Source organism: Phialemonium atrogriseum (assembly GCF_030411735.1).
Source record: "Phialemonium atrogriseum strain 8032-3 unplaced genomic scaffold QBC33scaffold_11, whole genome shotgun sequence".
In the NCBI taxonomy this organism is placed as follows: domain Eukaryota; kingdom Fungi; phylum Ascomycota; class Sordariomycetes; order Cephalothecales; family Cephalothecaceae; genus Phialemonium; species Phialemonium atrogriseum.
Window position 1 is genome coordinate 747,324 of NW_026848148.1, and position 21,938 is coordinate 769,261.

At 55.7% G+C, this 21,938-nt stretch overlaps 8 protein-coding genes and 1 non-coding gene across 9 annotated transcripts; 7 read left to right on the top strand and 2 right to left on the bottom strand.

Annotated features, from left to right (window-relative positions):
- Window positions 1-1,126: 1,126 nt before the first annotated feature.
- Window positions 1,127-1,372, top strand: QBC33DRAFT_558683 (uncharacterized protein; the record flags this gene model as incomplete). The annotated part of the gene is made up of 1 exon (XM_060429901.1): window positions 1,127-1,372. The coding sequence occupies one exon, from the start codon at window positions 1,127-1,129 to the stop codon at window positions 1,370-1,372; it is 246 nt and encodes an 81-aa protein (XP_060284066.1).
- Window positions 1,373-1,654: 282 nt separating this feature from the next.
- Window positions 1,655-2,167, top strand: QBC33DRAFT_450678 (zinc finger protein-domain-containing protein; the record flags this gene model as incomplete). Its single annotated transcript, XM_060424574.1, has 1 exon — window positions 1,655-2,167. A coding segment is annotated over one exon (513 nt), but the record flags the coding sequence as incomplete, so codon positions are not given.
- Window positions 2,168-4,250: 2,083 nt separating this feature from the next.
- Window positions 4,251-9,107, top strand: QBC33DRAFT_60955 (uncharacterized protein). The gene is made up of 6 exons (XM_060432399.1): window positions 4,251-4,318; window positions 4,456-4,970; window positions 5,049-6,304; window positions 6,384-6,565; window positions 6,627-8,613; window positions 8,692-9,107. Exons 2-6 carry the CDS (start codon window positions 4,590-4,592, stop codon window positions 8,741-8,743), a joined length of 3,858 nt encoding a protein of 1,285 aa, XP_060284068.1. The 5' UTR covers window positions 4,251-4,318; window positions 4,456-4,589; the 3' UTR covers window positions 8,744-9,107.
- Window positions 9,108-9,888: 781 nt separating this feature from the next.
- Window positions 9,889-12,604, top strand: QBC33DRAFT_60854 (peroxisomal membrane protein PEX30). The gene is made up of 2 exons (XM_060432363.1): window positions 9,889-11,696; window positions 11,793-12,604. The coding sequence occupies exons 1-2, from the start codon at window positions 10,056-10,058 to the stop codon at window positions 12,474-12,476; spliced, it is 2,325 nt and encodes a 774-aa protein (XP_060284069.1). The 5' UTR covers window positions 9,889-10,055; the 3' UTR covers window positions 12,477-12,604.
- Window positions 12,605-12,963: 359 nt separating this feature from the next.
- On the top strand, window positions 12,964-13,315 carry QBC33DRAFT_60988 (uncharacterized protein; the record flags this gene model as incomplete). The annotated part of the gene is made up of 1 exon (XM_060432408.1): window positions 12,964-13,315. A coding segment is annotated over one exon (352 nt), but the record flags the coding sequence as incomplete, so codon positions are not given.
- Window positions 13,316-14,287: 972 nt separating this feature from the next.
- On the bottom strand, window positions 14,288-15,013 carry QBC33DRAFT_558686 (uncharacterized protein; the record flags this gene model as incomplete). The annotated part of the gene is made up of 2 exons (XM_060429902.1): window positions 14,288-14,354; window positions 14,418-15,013. 2 exons carry the CDS (start codon window positions 15,011-15,013, stop codon window positions 14,288-14,290), a joined length of 663 nt encoding a protein of 220 aa, XP_060284071.1.
- A 2,431-nt stretch (window positions 15,014-17,444) lies between these two features.
- Window positions 17,445-18,540, top strand: QBC33DRAFT_619334 (uncharacterized protein). Its single transcript, XM_060432733.1, has 3 exons — window positions 17,445-17,935; window positions 18,005-18,253; window positions 18,316-18,540. Exons 1-3 carry the CDS (start codon window positions 17,794-17,796, stop codon window positions 18,468-18,470), a joined length of 546 nt encoding a protein of 181 aa, XP_060284072.1. The 5' UTR covers window positions 17,445-17,793; the 3' UTR covers window positions 18,471-18,540.
- Window positions 18,541-19,233: 693 nt separating this feature from the next.
- On the top strand, window positions 19,234-21,627 carry QBC33DRAFT_537600 (uncharacterized protein). The gene is made up of 2 exons (XM_060427807.1): window positions 19,234-19,918; window positions 19,980-21,627. The coding sequence occupies exons 1-2, from the start codon at window positions 19,404-19,406 to the stop codon at window positions 21,157-21,159; spliced, it is 1,695 nt and encodes a 564-aa protein (XP_060284073.1). The 5' UTR covers window positions 19,234-19,403; the 3' UTR covers window positions 21,160-21,627.
- Window positions 21,580-21,651, bottom strand: QBC33DRAFT_t41. The gene has a single exon. It is a non-coding gene; the product is annotated as a tRNA-Arg (tRNA).
- Between the last annotated feature and the right edge of the window lie 287 nt (window positions 21,652-21,938).

The window sequence follows — 21,938 nt, forward strand, 5'->3', positions numbered from 1 at the left end:
TTGAGACGTGATTATTGTGGCTTCAAGGCTTTGATTCAAGGGCGAATGAACCAATGGCGCTGACGGGGCACAAGAGATCTGGACCTAGAAGCTGATCACTGTAAGCGTTGTCTTGATTACGAATCTTAGTCATTGGAACGGGAGGACTGCGTTGGCACCTCTGGAGTGTCTGATCTTCTCGGGGCTAATTACAGCTGACGTCTTCACATGCTAGGGGTAGAGTATCACGGATGTTTGGCAACACCAAGTAATCACCGTGAATCCTTCTGGCACACCAGCCGTTCAAAGTCGTGGATTCACCCGTTGCGTAACCTAGATCGAAGCTTTTTGTACGGCAGACGTAAGCCGTCATCAGTCATGGGGCTAGTCTAGCGTGGGCTAGACGCCGACGTTGTATAACATCAAGGGGGTCCTCAGTGCTACAAAGGCCCGGTTCCTGCTCGATCAACCACCGTATTTCGTGCCCGGAAAACCTGTCTTTCGTCTGCTTTGGAGAGCCTGTTTGTGGTAATTAACATAACAATCAGTAGTAATTTATGGGATCGCCAGATTCGTTTCGGGTCGCACTTGCCCCCCGAGCGCTTAAGTGGTGATGTTCCAATCACTCGACTTGAACGGACTCGGCATGGACTTGCATCCAGAACTTTCCTGATTGGGCTGTGCCGCTAGGTAGCCCAAGACCCAGATCCAAGCTGGTCCACCCATTAACCGAATGGTATCGTGGAAGGCGACGAATTAGGTCGTTGAGCTGCATTCACCCGTCGCTAACTTGCAAACTGGATGCAGAAATATAAGAGCATGGATCTGAGGGCTTTTGCATCGTGAGAGAAACTTGTATTGTAAATCTTTCATGAGCGAGCGATTACCAAACCCATACCTGTATCCAGCATCCAGCGGCCATTCAAGCGACACGGATCGACTTAAAACGAGCCACAAGTAAGCCAGTTATTCAGCCAGAGGTAGGCCTGGATCCTCGCCGGCTTAACTCAACCAAGATACTGAACTCATATTCAGCCAGATACTTACCAAAAATCGACCACCAAAATCCCGAGCCGCCCGGTCTTGCACCACTGTGCCGACCCGGTCGACGATAGTAGGGGGTCGAAGGCCAAGAGGGAAAGGGGCGATGTGCGAGTCGAGCACCATCCGGGTGGTATGCCCGACCTGCGAGAGGCAGATCACGTCGCACACTAACATGCACTGGTGCCGCGAGGCGCGGCGCCGGGCGCTGTACGGGCGCTGCCGGATGGGGGATTGCAAGAAGGATGAGGAGTACAGAGGGCTTAACTGCAGCCCTTGTCGAGACAAAGCTGAGGAGCAGATGGTCAAGGAGGGCTACGGGTATGCTGATGCGAAGGGATATACCTGGTAATCGAGGGTTGAGGTAGATTACCTATATAACACCCGCTAGGTCGTAAGTCATAACAATATGTTATCAGGTTCAACCGGACCGAAAACAAGAGTTGTGCTGGAAAAATCAACGAGATATCAAAATCGTGGACGACGCAGGAGACAAGGCGGTTGGTTACCTAGCTATGTACCTACCTACCTAGGTAGGTAATTAGGTAGAGGTAGTTACGAATTACCAAGATGAAGAAGACATACGAAACTCAAACACACCATTTGACTTTGAGTAAGTCGACAGGGTCCATACAACTTCCCTCCACATATCAATCAGATTGAGGAGCTGGGCCTTCCAGCAGAAGAATACGCCATCGCAATGGCAGACGCGCTCGCCTTTCTCCACTGGGCTCCAAAAGTCGATGCCAACGACGTGGAATTCGTCATCACACGCCCTCACCCCCCCAATCAATCTAGATCAGCCCTGGACTCACGGCCTGGCATCGGATCTCGGGAGTTTACCTCTGCTTTCGGTCTACATGCTATGTGGATTCTCGATTTCGATTGCTGCAGGGAGCTCTCCATGGATGAGAGCGGTATCGAACAAGCTGCCAAGTCTTTCTGGCGCAACGACCCGTACTATCCTCGGCCAGGTAGCAGTAGTGCGCAGGATCAAGAACTGTGGCACGTTTTCAAGACTCGGTTTCTCCACGCAAGCGGATTGATCTTAAAGGAGGAGGACGAAGCTGTTCGACAACTGCCGGGGAGGTTAGTGGCCAGAATTATCGAGACGCGTGGCACTTGGACGAACGGCTTGGGTCCATGATGGTCGAGAGCCCCGGCCGGCGTCGCTTGCGAAGGGTTCCTCGACAAAGACGGTTCTACTCCCGGACGACTCCGTCCCGGCCCGGGTCCATCCAACCGAACTCGATAGCGACGTTGAAGTAAACGCTGCGCGGAAGACGGCCGGGTTGGAATATTTGATGCTGAATATGTACGGGTGGGTACACTTACTCTCCAGAGTCCAAATTCGGGATCCTTTTGACTGGGGCACGGGCTATTGTACAGTATGGTAATGATAATTACTAAGAAATAACAAAACAAATCACTCCAACGCAGCGCCACTGAAAACTAACCAAAATCTCGATCGAATTTCGTCTGACAATACTAGTGAGAAATGATGGTGTGACACCCTGATGGATCCAATCGATGGGCGAATGAAGATCAATGATCAACTCGAGGGAAGTCGTTGGAGTCAGTCGTGGATAGCAAGGATTGGATCAGCCGGCTGCCAAGTGTCGGGCCTTTGCTCAAGCTGAGACTTTTGATTGGGCGTGTCTAGGCGGGCGCGAGCTTATGTTCTGTTTTAATATTGGGCTCTCGTGGATACCTACCTCGTGGCAGAAACGCTGACTGGCTGCTCGCTTCGTTGCATAAGTGTCTTGCAGAAGACTTGGGCGGCAGTTAGACCAGCGATGGGCAACGCTCGATTGATGGGGAAGGAGGGACGCTCTGATTGATGAGGTCTCCTGATTGAGTTGGAGCAGTTATGTAATGCATACTCCGTATCCATGGCAAGAAAGAACAAGCGAACCAGCATTTACGGACAACGAGAGCCCCACTATTTTTTTCCACTGAAGGAGAGTCATAACGAGAGTGAGGTCTGTCCGATGGACCGACCCTAGGGACCTACCCGCGTGCTACCAAATAATCAGCAGTGCCTCGGGTTCGCGGGGTCAAGGACGGGAATTATCCCAAACTAACGAATTTACCTCCCCCTCCCACGCCTCCCCAACCCAACCTCCCGAACTTGCAAGTTTACAAGGAGAGCTTAAAGGTATGTCCTGGATTCGGCGTGGTATTTACGTCAGGGGTTCATACCTTGCTTGATACCCGCGCTGTTCCATGCCTAGGTATGCTTAGGTAAGGGACGTAAGGGATGGGCCTCTTACGTGTGTATTCTGTAATTACCTATTAGGTACCTGGACAGCCGGCAAGCGTCACGAGTCAATTAGGTGTGCAATTCGTAGTGAATCGTCGTTTTTAGCTGTTACACCGCCGATGGCTTTACCGTGGCGCACCTGGACTATGTCATCTTCATTTCCTTTTTCTTGGATCGCTACGCGGGCCATTTCATGCCTCAGGCCACATTGTCTGTGCCATTTGACACGGAATACATAGAAAAGACCAATGGATATTATGGACGGTAGGTACCGACACATGTACTCCCCGCCAAACCGAATTTCATATGCCCACACTAGAAGATGGCCGACTAGCGACTTGGGTGCCAGGCAAGGTTTATGCCCACCCTCGAATGGGTGGATTTTCTTACTCCTAGTGTATTTTGTAACCCCCCGATCGGAAACACTTCCATTTCCCTCCTTTCCCATTTCCTTTCATAATACCACCCACCACACTCCTCCCGTCGCATTCTTGAATTACGATTGTGCCACTCTTCTTCTCTGTCCCTCCTTTTATTACAGCCGTTCAAAACAATTCCAGAGGCGCGGGCATTACCTTCCATCTCATCTCCCTGTTGGTTATTGGCGCTCTGCACCAATCCTTCCCAGTCTGGTAAGTTTATGAAACCTTGTTCAGTCGCGTCCTCGCTGCCATCCATCTCTCGAAAAACATCCGTCACCACATCATCGCATTTCTCCCACTGCCAAGCGGCAACACGTAAATTTCCATCTGTCGCGAGCGCCATCGTTCACACTCGTACAATACTCTGAAATTCATACCACTCACTGCCATCGGGGACTTTGCACGCCCGTCGATGGTTTTGTACCAGTGTCTCTTGCAGTACTGCTACGCTTAAAACTCCTGACGTGCTACTCAGCCAGAGTTGCATAATCAGCCGCTCATAAGCCCGCGTTACTTACCACTGTTAACAGGTGCTTTAATCAGGGCCTAGCGGCTATCCTTCGCGAAGACGGCAATATCATCCCGTATTTCCGAATTCTTACACCTTCCAAGAGTACGGCAGCATTATTAAACCACTCCTTTCCACTTCCATCGCGTCTAACCTTGCCACCTGTCCGTTTCTACTTTCTATCCCAAATCATCATCACCCTAGATTGTTTGTTGTTTGCCATGTTATCTAACCTTGTGCAGCAGGCTGTCAGATATACGGCATCTTGAGTTTTACTCGTGCGACGCTAATTGCGCCGCGTGAACCCTAATTTTTCCTTCCGAATTGTGTACGCCGCAACAACGACGGAATCCCTGGAGGTATACCTCCTCCCCCTATGACCAACATGGCGCCAGTAGGGCCGCCCACAGCTGTAGAAATAACGCAGCGCTTCTCGGAATGGGACACGGAACATGCTGCTATCATTTCTCAGTACGAGGCCGAGGAGCGGAGAGAAAAACGGGCACTGAATGAGGCCAAGAAGACGATCATTGCCGACATAGCCCAGGAGAAGCAGGCCCTTGAGGCCTGCCATTCCATCCATCCATCACTCCTTCCCTACTTCGAGAGGAAGCGCTCTAAATGCCTGAATCAACTGCAGGAGGACTACGAGGCAAAGAAGGCGCAGCGAAAGCAAGTTCACTCCCGAAGGGTCCTCGAGCATATGGAGATGTTTAGCGCCTTCATTGCCTTGGCCAGCACAGCCACTGCAGGTCCTGTAAGTTTATTATCTATCCGCTGCATGCATTATTCTGCGCATCATCAGTGCCAGTCCCTGACTATCGAATGATCCTAGGCCAAGCAGGTCCCTTCGCAAACAACAAGCAAGAAGAGCTCGCCTATTCCAGCTGCGGACTCTCGCCCGCCCTCATCATCGAGCAAGAAATCAGATGGCGACCGCCCGGACCCGGACCTTGTTCGGGCTGGGTCAGCATCTCAACCCGCCAAGTCGGGGGCAAGGGTTAATGGCCATCGTGACAACTCCGAGGGCCGAGAGAAACAGGCACAGCAACCAGCAAACCTGGCCGACAGAGATGCCTCAAACAAAGCCGCATCCCAGCATCCCGGAATGCCTGAGGGTCCATCGCCATCACAGCTGGCCGCTACAGCCCCCGACGTGGATCATGTAGCGAATCCTATGCCTGCACCTGCACCCCAGAAAAGAAAGGCGGATTCGCAGCCTAGTTCGCCACAAGCTAGGTTGAAGAAAGCGAAAATCGTTGACGTTGATAACCCAGAGAAGGGCAACGATGCCCCTCAACGGCAGTCGCAGAAGAAGCCGGCTGCCAAGCGGTCTATTTCTTTTGACGAAGTCTACCAGGATGGGCATGCTGAGTATAAGCATGTGATCATCGAGTATCCGCCTGGGGAGGGCGACTGGTACATCCTCAAGTGCGATGAGCATGGGGTTCACTTCAACCTCAACCCGCTTCATGGCTCGGCCAAACATCTTCATGGCATCCAGCACAACTATCTTTCCAAAGAACACTCGCTGGCTATCGCAACGCTTGGTCATCTTGTCTTTGATTGCGATGCCGAGATGGCCGAGAAGAATAATGCGGCTGTTCGGAAGGCATTTGAGCGAGGCTACAAGCCGTTCAACCGGAATCACTTGACAAAGTCGGAGCGGGCGATTATGGGCTTTGGGCCTGTCGAGACTCCTAAAGCTCGGAAGATGGCGGCCAAAATATTGGCGAAGCAGACCCCTAGCGGCTCTTCCGAGAACAGCAAATCTGTGGCCAAACCTCCGCCAGCTGCGGCCACGTCCACGTCATTTTCCGGCGTTACCCACCCGGTCCCCGGCGAACTCTACCTCGGATACTGGAGTAAGAACAAGACCAAGTATGCCGTCATGCTGTTGCCATGGGGTGACTTGTCAGTGGCAGGCATGCTCGGAACCCTTGCAACCACGGGACTCTTGGTTAGGGCACCGAGATGCTATCTGATTGACCGTCTGACGCAGGGGATCAAGGGTTGGGCGAAGGGGTACGAGGATGGCGGGCCACTCTTGACGAAGCGAGAATTCCCAGTCATGTACTTTGACGGAGCCCGGTGAGTTTCCTTCGCGAGCACCGCTGCTGATAGTCGACTCCCAAGACGGAAAGAATACTGACTGGACAATGATTACCAGATCCGTGGGATGGCTCCGGGCCAAAGACCTCTCACTCTTCGATATGGAGGATCCCGGATCCATTCTCATACCGAACTTCCAAGTGGCACGCGACCATTACGCGAGAGCTCATGGCTATGACAGCTATGAGACAATGAAAGGCCAACGTCAGAAGCAGGGACTGCCCGAGATGCGGCTATCAGGTTGGTCCGAAGCTATTCCTTCTCAATGCTTTCACTACAGCTGACACATCAATGTAATTAGCCGTCGGCCAGCCATCCCCCCAACAAGTATCGCCAATTGCCACTGACGTGGACAAACCGTCCGATCCTCCCGCTAGTACGACCGAATCGGCCCAGCCCGCCAAACTTGACAAAGGCAAGGCTGGCAAGGCTGGCAAGGGTCCCGGACAGGATTCGGGTTCTTCTACGTCTGGTCCTAAGGATTCGGCTGGTAGCTTGGCCCAAGCCGATAAAGCCGATTCCGATGTCGAGATGACGGATATCCCTCTCCCCGAGGAGGACGACGATACCGAATCGTATCACGATTCGGATGCCAAAGATGATTCTGATGAGGATGTCAACATGGAAGGCGGCGAAAGCCGTCGAACCTCGATTTCGACCAAAGCTGCGGCGGCACGGGATGCTGGAAAAGATACAACCGCACCGAAACCCACAGCCAAGGACAAGGCAGCCAAGAGTAACGCGGCCGAGGACAAGCCAGATGAGCCTGCTCATGACACTCGGTCAGCCAACACCACCACCCCTGCTACACATGTTCCGGTGAATTCGTCGCGCGAGCCGAAGCCGATCGGCCCTGGAGAAGGAACTACTGCGACGCTATCTGAGGCGAACGGGGATCAAGATCAAGCAACTACTTCCGATACTACCACCAAGAAGACCGGACTGTCTAAATCTCAGGAAGCGGCTAATGGGGCCGGAGACGCACAAGGTGCAAAGAGGCAAGACAATACCACGGCCAGCTCAGGGCCGAGCCCACCGCACCCTGGGAACTCCGTATCGAGCGCGGAGGCAACGCCAAAGAGCAAAGGAAGTATGTCTCCGCCCACTAGAAACCCTCAAATTACCAGGCGTAGTCCGGCGGCTCCCGCCTCGACCAATTTGTCGGCTAGCAAATCTAGTGAGCCTCGTCGAGAGTCGTGGCCAGATGATACGCAAAATGGTTTGCAGAAGCTGCCGCGCGCCGAGACTATGGCACCCCCGCGGGCAGGTAGCCATCCATTACCGAATGAGACTCCTTTGATGGCTGGCCCACGGGATGCCAGGAGTATTACTGGGCAGGCAACGGGGGCCCCTCTCCGTGCCGCATCCGCAGAAGCGGCGCGCAACCCGTTGTCTGCTTCCAAGCAGCGCGAAAGCAGCGTCGCTCGCAGTGAAGGGGTGCCTGCTCGACAGTCTAGCCAGGACATCCTGCAAAGCAACGGCCAGACAACGCAGGCCAGCAAGCTATCGCCCGGGTTTGGCGCCGGCATGCAGGCAAGAAGCTCGTCATCTACGCCAGGTCCCATGTCGAAACCTCCTTCGGGATCTTCGACTCCAATCATTGTCCGCCCTGATGACATGGCTCAGATGAGCCGGTGGCGTGCAGTTCGGAGTGAGCCCACGCCTCCCACCCAGCCGGACCAAATTTCCCACTCGAGGCCGCAAACTCCCTCGTCCACATCCACAGCTCCGGCTAATCCGGCTAGGCGGCCGAGTCCGATGGGAGATTCTAGAGAGACTCTGAGAGCGCCGAGCAAATCTGCCGAGGGTGCTTCACTTAAGTTGAGTGCAGATGGCGGCAGCTACCAGGCGCCTCTTCGCGTTAGGTCTGTTGGTGCCATGGCCATAAAGCCCGATCCATATGCAGGGGCCAAGACGGAGCGCTTTGAGCTGGCCATGTACGAGGATGGGCAAGGGAATTTCTTCCTCAGACAGAAGGATGGGCCCCACCTGCAGCTTACGGTTGACGCTCTGACGAAGATGGCAAAAGCGAATTTGGAGGGGGGTCGCACGGTGAGGATCGAGCCGATGAACATAACCCGCATGCTGGTTGAGCAGCTGGATGAGAGCGGCTTTGGCGCGTGTCGAGTCACCCTCACAACGACGAAGGAAGGCATGCCGAAGGAGCAGAAGTTCGTGCTTGAAGAGACAAGGACGATGGGACGCGAAGAGAACGGCCGAATTCATACACGACGGTTCTGTCGATGGGCCAAAACCGTGAATGGCGAGATTGAATATCAATACAAGAGGCAAGTTTTATTCTTTTTCTTCTTCTCGAAAGGAGACGAGCGAAGGGGGCGACACCTGCTAACTTGGTATCTTTACAGTTTTGGCTCGAGCACCCCGGCCATCCCGAGCAGACAAGTCAGTTCGTCTTAAGGTCCGTTGGCGTGGCGTTGGGTGATTGATTCATCCCCACACACGACTTGCCACGCGACTTGACCTTGATAGTTTCATTCGCCTGGGCCAGCATCTGTTAGCTATGGCCTTCGTTGCTGTTTGCTGGATCGTTTCAGTTTTTTTCCAACTCGAAAGGCGGTTGCTCGGGGGTGCTAGATTTGTAGGATGGGGACGGCAGCCAGGAGACACCTCGCGATCAAATAATTGTAGCCAAGCTCTCACGATTCAGTTGGGGAGACAAGGCGTAATCGTATTTTCTTAATACCTAACTTTACAGGCGTGTACGGGAAGGGGCATGTTATCGGGTTGCGGCTGGCATTCGAGCCAGTAATATGTTTTATTACCTCTGTCCGTAGACGCAAAGGCACAGCAAAGGCACGTCGAAGCTTAAAGCTTTGCACATCAAGCTTATAATTGAGCTATAATCAGTACAAAACTCGATGGCTTCTCAGGGTAATTATACTTTACCTTGCCATCATAGTAGGTAGGTACCGACCTACCTAAGAATAATAATAACCTACCTACCTAGGCAAACCTGCAGTCACGGCTGTCCGTTTGGCATGTGATTTCGCGCAGGGCTTGGACAATGTGGGGTACAGGGACAAGCACCAAGGCGGCGCTTGGCCATTCATTGTCAACCCTGGCGCAACCTCCTCCCGCTTCGACGCACCCTTGTCTGACAGGATTTTGCTTCTTTTGCATCATACCTAGGCCAAGATAACATTATATTTTTTGTTTCTATTTTCGGTGCTTTGCCCTAGATTTTGCAATCCAGTCCAACATCGAGCTTGCGGCCAGGACTGGCGGATGACGTTACTGACAAGGTCCATCCGAGCCGAGCCTAAGAGGTTGGTGGAGGAAGCTCTGAGCAGCTGAGCTAGGTTGTGAATGGCTGCCCTGGTGAGCACAAAACCTGCATTTCTTGATCCCTCCTTCAATCTCCAAATCCCTCCCATCCCATAGCATCTTCGGTTTTCTCTGTTGCTACATCCGATTTCACCTACACCCTTTGCGTAACAGCGAATGATCGAGTGTGTTCGACCGCAGAAAGTCACGTTGCTGCGCGCCTGGTCAATGCTGGGCGTCCCCAAAAGCAGGTTGGCCTCGACGTCAGTGCTTCCTTCCTAATGGGCAGCTCCGCCATCCCAATTCCAAACACTGCGTCACCTTCCTTCCTAGTCTACACCCCTAGCTTACCTGATACCATGACACTGGATCTACCCATCTCGCGACAGCTGCTAACATTCTTGCTCTCTCTCCTCGCCAATAGGACACTCCCTGGCTAACCCACATGTCCGTCCCTCGCTCCCGGCGCAGCGACCAGCTGGACTCGTCCTCATTCCTCCATCCTCTTCCGAGCAGCCCGTCAGGGAACAGCGCATACCAGGATGGCATCTCACACACCCCCTCGGGCGCCCCGAACCCGACCTACGCCGCCTTCTCCCCCACGACCCTGAGCTCGACAACCCCCAGCGCGACGTCGGCTGCAAAGAGGAGGAGCACAATCTTGGTACACCAGAAATCGCCTTTGCTGCTCGCTACGCCCCCGCAGATCACCCGCGCCCTGGCTTACAGCCATCCCTTTATACTGTTACTGAATAAACTGGTCGGTCTTCTGAGCTGGACATCGGGTGACCCGTGGGAGAGTTTCCTGCTCCTAGTTGTGTTCTGGGCGACCGTGCTGTACGGCGATGTTGTCATCCGCCTGGCCGGCCCCGTCGTTCTCGTGCTGATGCTCATCGGCGGCATGTATGGTCGGCGATTCAGCCCGCTGAGCAGCAGCGGACGGACCGAGCCGGGCCTGGGTTCAGGCGACGGCAGCACTCTGGGGACAGGCGAGGGCAACTCGGGCAAGAACGGGAAGAAACAGACCAGGCAGAAGAACCTCTCGGTAGACGGCATTCCCGACAGGGCGGCCAAGACGGGAGGGTCGAGCACGGGAACGGGTGGCGCAAAGCCAGGCGGCCATAAACGTTCCCACAGCGCCGCCCACGCCGAGACAACTAATACTCGCCACCAGAAGACGCTCGACGAGATGGTCGAGACTCTCAGGGAATTCACCAGCCGCTGCAACATCCTCCTCGAACCGCTCCTCGAGCTGACCGACTTCCTCAGCACCCAGCGCACGCCCACCAGCGCCACCACCCGCCCGGCACTGACGGCCCTGCTCGTCAGGATCCTCCTCTGCACGCCGTTCTGGTTCGCCCTCACGCTCCCTCCCTTCCGTGTCATCACCACTCGCCGCGTCGTCCTGGTCTTCGGCACTCTCGTCCTCGCCTGGCACGCCCGCGTCGTCCGCGTCGCCCGCACCATCCTGTGGCGCAGCGCCTCCGTCCGGACCGTCCTCGCCCTCGTCACAGGCATGCAGTTCGAGGGGCCCACGAAGCCACCTGCCGCCACTGTCGTGACCGCAGTCCCCGGCACGCCTGCGACGTCGTCAGCCACGTCGTCGCAGCAGCCGCAGCCGCAGACGCCCTCCTTGTCGTCATCGTCATCCGTCGCGTCCGGCGCGATGGGGGGACCGGCGGCGAAGGCCAACGGGCCACCGCGCGAGTCGGAGCTGACCAAAGCGCTGAGGCGGGCTAGGGGGGGACGCGACGCCGGGGTGAGGTTCACGTTCATCATCTACGAGAACCAGCGGCGGTGGCTGGGGCTGGGGTGGACCAATAGCCTGTTCGCGTACGAGCGGGCTGCATGGACGGACGAGCGCAACAACGGCGTGCCGCCGAAGGACCAGTTCGAGCTACCCGAGGTCGAGGACGGCGGCGGGAACAACGGCATGGGGTGGAGGTGGGTGGAGGGGAGCCGGTGGCGCGTCGACGGCGTGCCTGACGATGCGGTGGCAGGGGCTGGGGAAGAGGGCGAGGGGGAGGGAGAGTGGGACTACGATGGCGCCGGGGGGCGCATGGGGTGGGTCTACTACGATAATAAGGTATGTCTGTCCTGCTTACTCGGCCGTTTTTCTTTTCCAGATAAGATATTCTAGCAGACGAGGATGTATACTGACGACACTGGCGCAAAAACATAGTGGCAGAACGGTCGTCGCGGCCAAGACGGCTGGGGAAGATGGACCAGACGCCGGAAATGGTACCGTGACGCGGAACTGGTCGAGGTGAGCGATGAAGACGACAGCGGCGGTGGCGGCGAGACAGGCGGCGATGGTGAGGGCGGCGATAATACCAACGCCGCCGATCACGGTGCACCGGCTGCCTCGTCTCAACCCCGCGCCAGCGAAGACGACACGACACCGACCCCGGAGGACAGCCACCCAACCCTGGCCCTGACGCCGTCGTCGTCGTCTACTTCCAAATCCAGTGGAGGAGGAGCTCCGATTCCCACCCCGCGGGCGGTCCCCACCGCCGAGGAAGGCCGAAGGGGGAGGGCCCCCGGGGACGCGGACGACGAGCCCGACGACGCCGTGTCGCTGCTCTCGACGTCGTCGCGCTCCGCGACGTCGTCCATGTCGCGGTCTTCGGCCTCGCGCCGCCACCACCATCGAGGCGGCGGGAGCGGCGGCGGCGGTGGTGGTTCGCGCCGGGGCAGGCGGCCTAGCGAGCCGCCGGTCAGCGAGCAGCAGCAGGAGGAGGAGGAGGCCGAGGCGGCGGCGGCGCTGTCGAGGCAGCTCGGGCTGGGCGGAAGGGAGGCGGGTGCGGGGGGCGGGGGAGGGGATGGTTGGGGGGTTGGGGATGAGGTTAGGATGGGGTTGGAGTGAGGGGCCTATTCCCTTCCCTCCTTCCTTTTTTCCTGGTTATTCCATATTGCTGTGATACACTGGGGGACGTTCAGCAACGGCAGAAAGCTTCTCGGTGCTTTCTGGGTTCCTTTTTGTGCTTCTGTGGCGTAAACTGGGCATGGGGAGACGCTAGACTGAGGACGGAACTCGTGGCTGAGTGAGGTATTCATGCGCCGATAGGACATGTTGGGAGGTTAAGTGTAATGGGACCTGATATACACTAGTTGCAGGATTATCATGTATCTGTTATGCCTGCCCCTTTGCCGTGCCGAGTGAGAAGGAGTTTTACACTCCAGACGGGGCCGAGTTTCTTGCACAACTTGGCAATTTTGGGAGAGATGATAGGGCCTGTTATGTGTCTACCGCCTGGGTCACTTCGAGCAGTATTTGACGGCATTGTGTCGTCTTTCTTCAAATAGATGATTGAGGTTGTAAACTTGAAGTGAATAAATAGCATTGCAGGGTGGTGGGCCAAGGAAAGTCCCGTCCCATCGACAAGTTTGCTCGAGTTTGTCTGTCCTCTAGGGAAGGAGCACCCTCTCGGGCTCCGGCCAGGGACAGTCAGTCATCCGCAGTCCTTGCAATGCACCAAGACCACCTTATGGCCGTTGCACGCTCCGCAGGTCCTCGTGTACTTGCCCTTCCCCCAGCACCGCCAGCAGATCTTGGACAGGTTCTTGCACTCGTACTCGTTGGTCCCCTTGCCGCCGCATTTCTTGCACGTCTTGGTGTAACTTGTGGCGCCGCCACATTTCTTGCACTCGGTCATGTTGCTATGGGTATATATTTAGGTGGGTGGTGGGACTGTTTGGGATGGGAGTGGTCGAGCTGGGGGACCGGGTGCTCGGGGGTATTGTGTCTGGGAATAGCAGGTCGAGTAGCCCGTCGCTATGCCTTATTTCAGGAAGGCGAAGATTATTAGAAGATAAAATTTTGTGGCTGGCAGAGTAGTTGTGTCGTCTTCAATATCTCTCCTTCATGTTCTGGCAGTAGATTCGAAATTATATGCTCTTTTTGTGCTAGGGCCAGGCACTCATGCTTGCGATAGAGAGCTATGGAAGACTGAGCTTATATTCTTCCGGGAAGTAAGATCTCTACGCTATTAATCGGCTAGTTTATCGTGCAGTTCACGTCCCTTGATATACCACTTCATCAGGTCTTCACTCGCCTGCTCGGAAGCCTTGTGGCTGTCCCCTCGTCACCTCTCGATTTCGTTAGGGAGGGAGGGGAATACGGGCATCTGACTGTGCCTCTCTCTACTTACCTGTCCTCCAAGTGGACTCTGGTCTGCTTTGACTCCCAGTCGGCGGCTTACGAGGTGCCATTGTCCCGTGGCATCACCGGCTCTCTAGTCGCCTCTCGTAGCCTGTTTCATTGGGTCGGATTTGAAGTTGTCGTGAAAGTATGGCCAGAAAGATGAGCCATTCACTGTTAGGTCGCTGAAACAAAACCCGCCGCACCTCGGATTGCTGGACCAAAGGCAACTGTCCCAGAATAGGCGACCATGGTCATGTTTGGTTATATTCCCGCCGGCTCTGCGATGCATATATCAAGCTTTGGGCATGACAATCTCAGGAAATGCGTGCCTTATTACGGGCTGTGCGTGCTGAAAATCACCCGAAATCTTTCGGGATTAGTTTACGTTTGTGTCCGTAGTAGACTGATCTGGACTGGCGGCAACGAGTAGTGGCGAAACGTAGGGAAGTGATCAAAGGAAAGAGATATTCAAAAGGGGTACACTCACCTAACCACAAACACGATAAAAAACCTGACCGTCAAGCCCAGCTCAACTAACCTCGAGTGCCCAACGCAACAACGGCACTTCCATGCGCCAGTTGCAACTCCTTGAGCTCCTCTCTGCAGGCCCTATATTCAGCCCTGGAACTCTCAAGCAGCCACCCCAGGAGACCGAGCACGTACCTGAGCATCCTGGCCTCGATCTCGGCGTTACACCGGACCCGGCGAGGCTCGCCGGGATACCGCCTCGTCCGCTCCCAGTCCGCCTCGATGGCGACGCAGATCCCGTGCCCCACGCCGCCCAGGTGCGCCTCCCGCCTCCGAATCGCCGCCCCCACGGCGTGCATCTGCGCCGAGAGCGTCTGGATCCGGTCCCCTGCCCGCAGGAGGCCGCCCTCCGGGCCGCGGGTCGGGATTACTGCTGCTGGGGGGCCTTGAGCGGGGACTCCCGTGGCTGGTGGGAGGGGGTCGCTGTCGATTTCGGGCAGTGGCTCCCAGACTGTCCCCGTCCGAGGCTCGTACTTGTGGAGTTCCGTGGGTGTCGTGCACGTCGCGTCCGCGCAGGGGAGGATCCGCACGGCCATGTAGCAGCACCGGTGGCCGTAGGTGCATTTCAGGCGCGGCTTGATGGTTGGGTCGCTTGGGCAGGTACAGGGCTGGGGGCTGGGGTGGGCGCTGACGATGGGGCCGTTAACGTCGGCGTCGTAGATTGGCTCCGAGGTGGTGATGACGCCGCGGACGTCGCAGTGGAGCTTGTGGCATATGATTCGGTTGCACATTTGGACGTGCGTAGGGGTGGGATTTGGACCTGTGGGTGAGTAAGTGGTTGTGTCGTCGTGGGAATTGGGGTTAAGGGGGGAGAGTGTTTGGAATATCAGAAACCATAACTGAGTCGGGATGTCAACCTCCTGGATTGTATTTATATGCCCACGAGCGTATATACAGCGACGATAGGATTATCATAGAGTCTCAAAGTGCTTTGTCCATTGTGATAATAAAGACTCTGACAATCCCTTGTCCAGGACAAAGGATGTTTTCTTGTTCGGATTCTTCCAGAGCCCAAGTACGAGAAACAAAGAAGTTTGTCTAGGTCTGACTCCGGATCCCATTTCCATCAATGCACCCCTAGGCACCAGCAGATCCGAGCCAAATAAGTTTGAGACTGAAACTGCGGTTTGATACCATTGGTTTTTCGAGAGTCAGAAAGACTGTCATGTCAAGCGTTGGACCAGGGATGAAAGGTCCCCAAGATAAAGGCAAGTTACAACCTTAGAAGCCAAGAGTAAACACAGCTAGTTTTTGCACCCTTGTCCAGTATTCTGATTCAGGAGACACTGCAAGTTCGACTGAGTACGAGAACACGACGCAAAGGCAACTCGCATGACACGAAGGCGGCGGTATCCGAGGAAACCCAGTGGGCGCCTGACTGTTTCCATCCGCGACTGGCGTTCCCTGGTGCGGAATGCAGAATTCGCCACGATGCGGACATTCTCTTCCTTCCACGTGGAATCCTCTCAAATTAAGCTCCCCCTATCCTAGACTTGTGTGAACAAAGGCGTTAGGCACCCGGTTTCGCAACACGGGAGCCATGCCGCTGAATGCCACCTCCATTGTTCATTCTTGTTTTCGTTTTTCTTCTCTCGCACATTCTTGCTTGGATCATAATCCCTTGGCAGGATTGAGTCATGGCTTGATCGACTGCAGAGAATAAACAGGGAAATGGGACATTACGCAACTTGAGTGACGCAGATGACATCCATCCATCCAACAATAGTGGAGGGCGACACGAATACTTTACTGCCCCTATTCATGCTCAGTTACATGACTGACTCGCCTAGGTGCGACCTCCGGTTCGGCGATACCGTCATACCTCCTCCACCTCAGTATAAATTAAGTTGGTAAGAACACTCGGGCCAATGGCTTATGCTCGAGATGACTGCTAAGGTGGGCGAATTTGGAGGTGCATTGGGAATAGCATCACCAATGCAGTTGCCACTTCGGAATCCGGCAAGAACGGGAAGATAGAAATATCCCGGACTGCAGTGTCAACTTTGCTATCGCGCTATTGGGGGGATATTGTCCGAGGCCAATATGCTCAAACACTTGCTAATCCCTCCAACGGCTAACTCGCGTCGTTGCATCGTTGCATCTGCCGAACTTGTTGCATTCAACGGTTCAAGTGGTTGTCTAGAGCGTTCTCCAATGCCTTCTGGATGGCGATCCTGGCCTCGACACTTGTTGATCTTGCCCACTTCAAGTGCAGTGGTCACCGGAAACGCAGAATTGCTCCGCCGTTAATTAATATCGGGGACCGAGGGCCGGATCTGGATAAACTGCAGCTGCAGTTACTTTGCGGCATGGCTGCTGCATGGGTGGTGCAATCCTGGAATACTTCTTAGCTGGGGCGGGAGGAGGCAAACTCGGCTTTAGCCCCCTACTCCACCGGCGGCTCTGCCCGCGATGACAGGTTGAGATGATCCATAGCCCGATTGTGGCTGACAGGATGTCCCTCCCAGACCCCCACAGATCAAACCCAGGGGCCAGGAAGCTATAAACTTAAGCTATTGCTGATCAATGTTGAGGCAGGGGTCGATCCGGGGAAGAAATAATATCTGTGTGATGGATTCGACCTCGTCCCACGTCTTTGCTCTCTTGGCATTTTGGCATTTGATAGGAAATTATTAGTTATTATACACGTCTACTTTTTATGTCTTCGAAGTTGCTTGCTCCTGCGACACCCTTGCCATATGGGCATCTCTCTGTAATGCATGCTTCTGACATCATTGAGTTACATCAGAGTAGAGTTGGTACATTGCCCCTGATGAAGGAGGGAGTTGTGTCACCCCCTCTAAGCACCGTTAGCACCTCGTTGCAACCATAGCGGGGGCTAGAATGACTGCCGTCGGCGATCTCCTTGTTTGCCTACCTCTCGGTTGAGAAAATAGGAGGGGGGAAACGCCGGGTAAAGAACCCTATTGGTTCCGCTTTCACCCAGACAACGTCAAAAGGTTGCTCCAGTGGCTACTATCGTCGGAGGAAAACAGGCCTTTGTTTTCCGGCCTAAATTGTTAAGCAGTAGATTCCCCAAGCCTCCTGTTTGGCTGATGCAAATATGTTTGCTGGGATCAGCGCCAAAACTTGCCCATTTCCTTCTGACATGGGAGGTCAATGTATTCATTTTTAGAACACTGCTCGAAACTGTCGAAGGTTGGAGATTAAGAAGGCAAAGAGACAAGAATGTTGACATCATCAAGCAGCCGACGGGGGCAGAATATCATCTAAGACGCAAATAGCCCATGTGGACAACGCTCCTCTGCCCACACGGGCAGACGACTCTACGATGGAGAGGACACTCCGAGGAAAAGCATCCACACCTTTCCAAGGGAACAAGTTCGCCACGAAACATTGTCAGTACGGGAGAAGGAAAAGTATAAAGGTGTAGACCGCGACTGGATAACTGTCGCACTTTGGCAGCACACAACAGATCTCAAGACTCTTCTTCTTGCCCAAGACAGCTCTTTCCAGACAACTTCAGCCACAGTTTAATCTCGTCGTCAACATGAAGGCCATCCTCTTCGCCGTCTTTGCTTTCGCAGCCAGCACCTTGGCCACTCCCATCGTTGCCGAGCGCCAGCTCGACAGCCAGGCCGACGAACTGGACAGCCTCATCGCCCAGGTCCAGGGCTACACCGCGAACATCAGTAAGTTTCCCAGGCAAGGAGCAGGGGTTCCGCAGCATGTTACAAGTCACTAACCTCCCCCACCCACAGACAAGACCACCGCCGCGGTCCCCGACAACCCGGACCTGGCCACGCAGACCGCCGCGGCCAACGACCTCGCCCCGGACTTCCAGGGCATCACCGACGCCCTCAAGTCCGCCACCGCCGTGCTCTCGAAGCGCGCCTTTGGGGTGACGCGGTCCGCCGCGTGCGACTCGGGCTGCCTCGGCATCAAGGTCAAGCTCCTGGTCTGGGAGATCTCGTGCACGCTGAAGTTTGTCTTGGTCAAGCTGGGCCTCGGTACGTGAAAAGAAGATAAAGATATAAGCCGATTACCATGAGTTTGACTGACGCGAGTACAGCCTGTGTCTTGCTCTACCTCACCCCCTTGATCATTGCCCTGAGCGGCCTCCTCAACTGTCTGGACCTCGTCATCGATGGGATTCTGATCGCTGTCCACGGAATCCTGAGCGATGTGCTCGGCGGACTCGGTGCTGGCCTCCTTGGCTTACTCTGAGAATACTTTATCAGCTCCCATCCCCGTAGGCAGTGAGGAGTCGCTGCGAGGAACCCGAAGTGTGGGGAGGCATTTTTGTTTGATCGCTTGAGAAGTGTATACGGCTTCCTGTCATGTAGCTACGTCTCTCGGTTTTGGCCAAAAGCTTGGTGACTTCCTTCGATCAGATTGGTCGATTTTAGGCAACAATTAATTGGGTTATACAGTTTACAGAAGCACTGTACCTCGTAAACTTGATATCATTCATGCATTACCTTTGGCCTTGATTTGTTCCAATGTTCGTTTGGCATGAAGAGGGCTGGCAAGTAAACAACAAAGAATAATACCCTTCACCTCAGACCACTTTCTGTCTCTGAGCATTCCAAATTGTCTCAGCCACAAGTCTTGACGTCGTCATCTTTTGTAGGAAGTTGAGAGGGTTGATCGCTTCTTGGAACGTCTTCGCGCCTCTTCATTCGGCTTCTGGCCGGGCCCAATTAAACATATCTACCCAAAGGGAATGTTGTAGACGGAATGTCAGCATGCGACAAGCTGTGTATGTCGCGTTGAAGGAACAGAAGAATAACCCCCACGCCCAATCAAGACGTGTGGATCAAGCCACAAACATCTGGGGCATCCCTTCAATGGCCCATTTTGCGATTCGAGCTTGTTGTTGTCTCGCCCGGGGAACGCGGCAAGGGAGAGTTGTGTAGGGCCGAGATCGCGTAACAGGGGTGACGCTCTGGAATGAGGCACGATTTCTGACAGCATGTGAAGGACCCGCAACGAAGATATAATGCCATCGACCATGTCGAATGAACAGAGCAAACAAAAAAAAACGGTTCTGTCCTGTTTCACGAACTCCATCCAGCCCTTAGATCCGTGGTTGTTAATTTTTTGGCCTTGCTCTTCTTGCCCAACCCCTAACCCAAAGTGTGCTCACTCTCCACCACCATGCCGTGGCTTTCCAGGTCTCCGTCCCCAAGAGTATCGTCACGGGCGGGCTCGCCATCCAATGCCAGCCCCCCGTCCGTGGTGTACATTCCGCCCCTGGTCGATGGCGCGTGCGGGACCGCCCTACGCGCACAGCAGTCGGCCCTGCGCCTGCTCCGCGACGACGCCTCAGCCATGATGCGGATGATGCCGCGCATGTCCCGGGCGCTATGGACCGAGTTCGTCGCCAGCGGGGGCACCATGTCCTGGGCGGACCGAATGGACATCCTCATCCACATCGCCCTCGTCGCCATCGAGCTCTACATGCTCGTCGCGGTGCTGCCCCTGTGGTTCGCCCTTCCCGGTATCCTATTCTGCACCTGGTTCTGCGGCTGTGCAGGCTTGGTTCTCGCTCTCAGCTGGAAGCTCAACGTGAAACACCACGTCGACCGATGCTCGGCTGGCACGGCGGGATGGATGATGGGCCAAGAAACCGATGACGAGAGATGGATCGTCATCGAGGGCATGGGAATCAGGTAAGGATATCTACTGCCCCTTCAAGGTTCGCACCTCGGGCTAACAATACCGGTCGCAAAGCTCCCGCCATTTCTGCAACTCCACCATCCCGACCCTCTCGAAGCTCTTCGGCAGGACAATGACAGGCATCTGCATGCCCTCCTACGGCGTGCCCGCCGACCTCGTCTCCCTGCTCCTCCACCGCTGCATCCCCCTCCCCTCCCGCCCCACCCGCACGATCCACTCGCAGCTCCGCGCCGCTCTCCTCGACTCCTCGGTAGGCCGCGTCGTCGTCCTCGCCCACAACACCGGCGCCGCCGCCCTCGCGCAGGCGACCGCCCACCTGTACGCCGACGTCCCGGCCGACCGCCTGGCCAAGCTCGAGATCTACACCTTCGGTGCGGCCGCGAGCGAGTTCGTCATCCCCACGGGCGAGAGCAACAACAACAGGGGATCCTCCGGATCCTCCGCCTCCAGCAAAGACGCCAGCTCGCCGCCCACGTCGCCGTCGCCGCCGCCGCAGCAGCAGCTCCACCATCACCAGACCGACGCCCACGCCGAGCGGGCCCGCGGCCAGCCGCACATCGAGCACTTCGCCCTGGCCGCCGACCCGCTCGCCCGCCTGGGCGTCCTACATGGCGTCAGGCAGGACCTGCGGGGGCGGTACTGCGGCGCCGTGTTCGTCATCGACGGCGCCTCCCTGCCGATGCAGCAGCGGCCATCCACGTCCGCGCAGGGCCAGAAGAAACAGAAGCAGAAACAGAGGCAGTCGCCGTCGGGCCTGCGCATGGCCGACTACCTCGAGGCCATGTTCCCGGCGCAGATGATGAAGGGCGGGGCCGCCGGCAGAGGCGCCCTCGACAGCATCATGGCCATCGACCGCGACGTGGCCGAGAAGCGCGAGTTCGCCGCCCTGTCGAGCTACGCGGCCGCGACGAATCCGCGCGGGTCGGCGGCGGCGGGCGGGAAGCGGCTCAGCTGGACGGCGCTCGGGGCCACGGCTGGCGCAGCCAACGGGACGACCACCGCCACCGCTAACGGGAACGGCGGCGTCAATGGACAGAACGGCGTGCGCAAGGGCGGTAGCGGCAGCAGCGTCATGGACGGGGTCATGGGCCTCGAGATGGCGCGCCGGGGCTGCAAGGACTGCGATGGCCACCGCGGCCGCGAGGTCAGCTGGCTGGTGCGCTACGTCAATATCGGGTTCTGCGTCGGCGCGAACGGGGTTGCCGCCGATGACGACGCCGGGCGGGCTCAGTGATTCGGGATGCCGGGTTTGATGAGGGAGTTTTCCGTGCGGGATACCAATCGGGGGCGTTGCCTTTCCATTTTTCTGTCTTCATCCCAGTATTAATTAATCCCCAATGCTCCCCTCTTCCTCTCTCTTTACGTTCAGGGTCATACCAAACAAGTAATACTGTAATAGTAGTCAGTTGATCGCAATTATTCGACGTCTCGAGGGAATGCCTCTAACTAGCTGCTCTCTGTCCCCCATTGCCCAACACTCTGCGTTGGAATGAGAATCTTGTCTCTCGTTGGCACGCTACGTGGGATGAGAAGTATTTCCCAACAAAATGGGCTGAAGAAGAGCCTGACTGGAGAAGTGCAAAAGTTGTGCTGAGAAAAAAAATCCCAGCCGCTTCCCTGCTGAAGGTCAAAGAGAATTCGACAAAAAATTATTCGAGCACAGCGCGATTCGAACACGCAGTCTTCAGAGCCGAAATCTGACGCCTTACCATTAGGCCATGCGCCCAATGAGATGATTCATGCAGGTCACTCTCTAGTTCAGTTACATAAGGCACTGTTCCACGGGGTAGCGTGGTGCGGGGCGCGAATTGGTGGGAATTTCGTATTCCTTCAATATCTGGCTGGGTGGCAAGAATGTGGGCCTATGACCTGCTCCCTCCTCCCTTATCACCACCATGCCGCGCCCAGGCCTGAGCCAGCCGCTGAGCCCTCGAGTGAACTTACGTCAGTTGGGGGGAGACGGTTATAGCCTCATTAAAACTCATTAAAATGCTGTCCCTTATTTTGGCAACC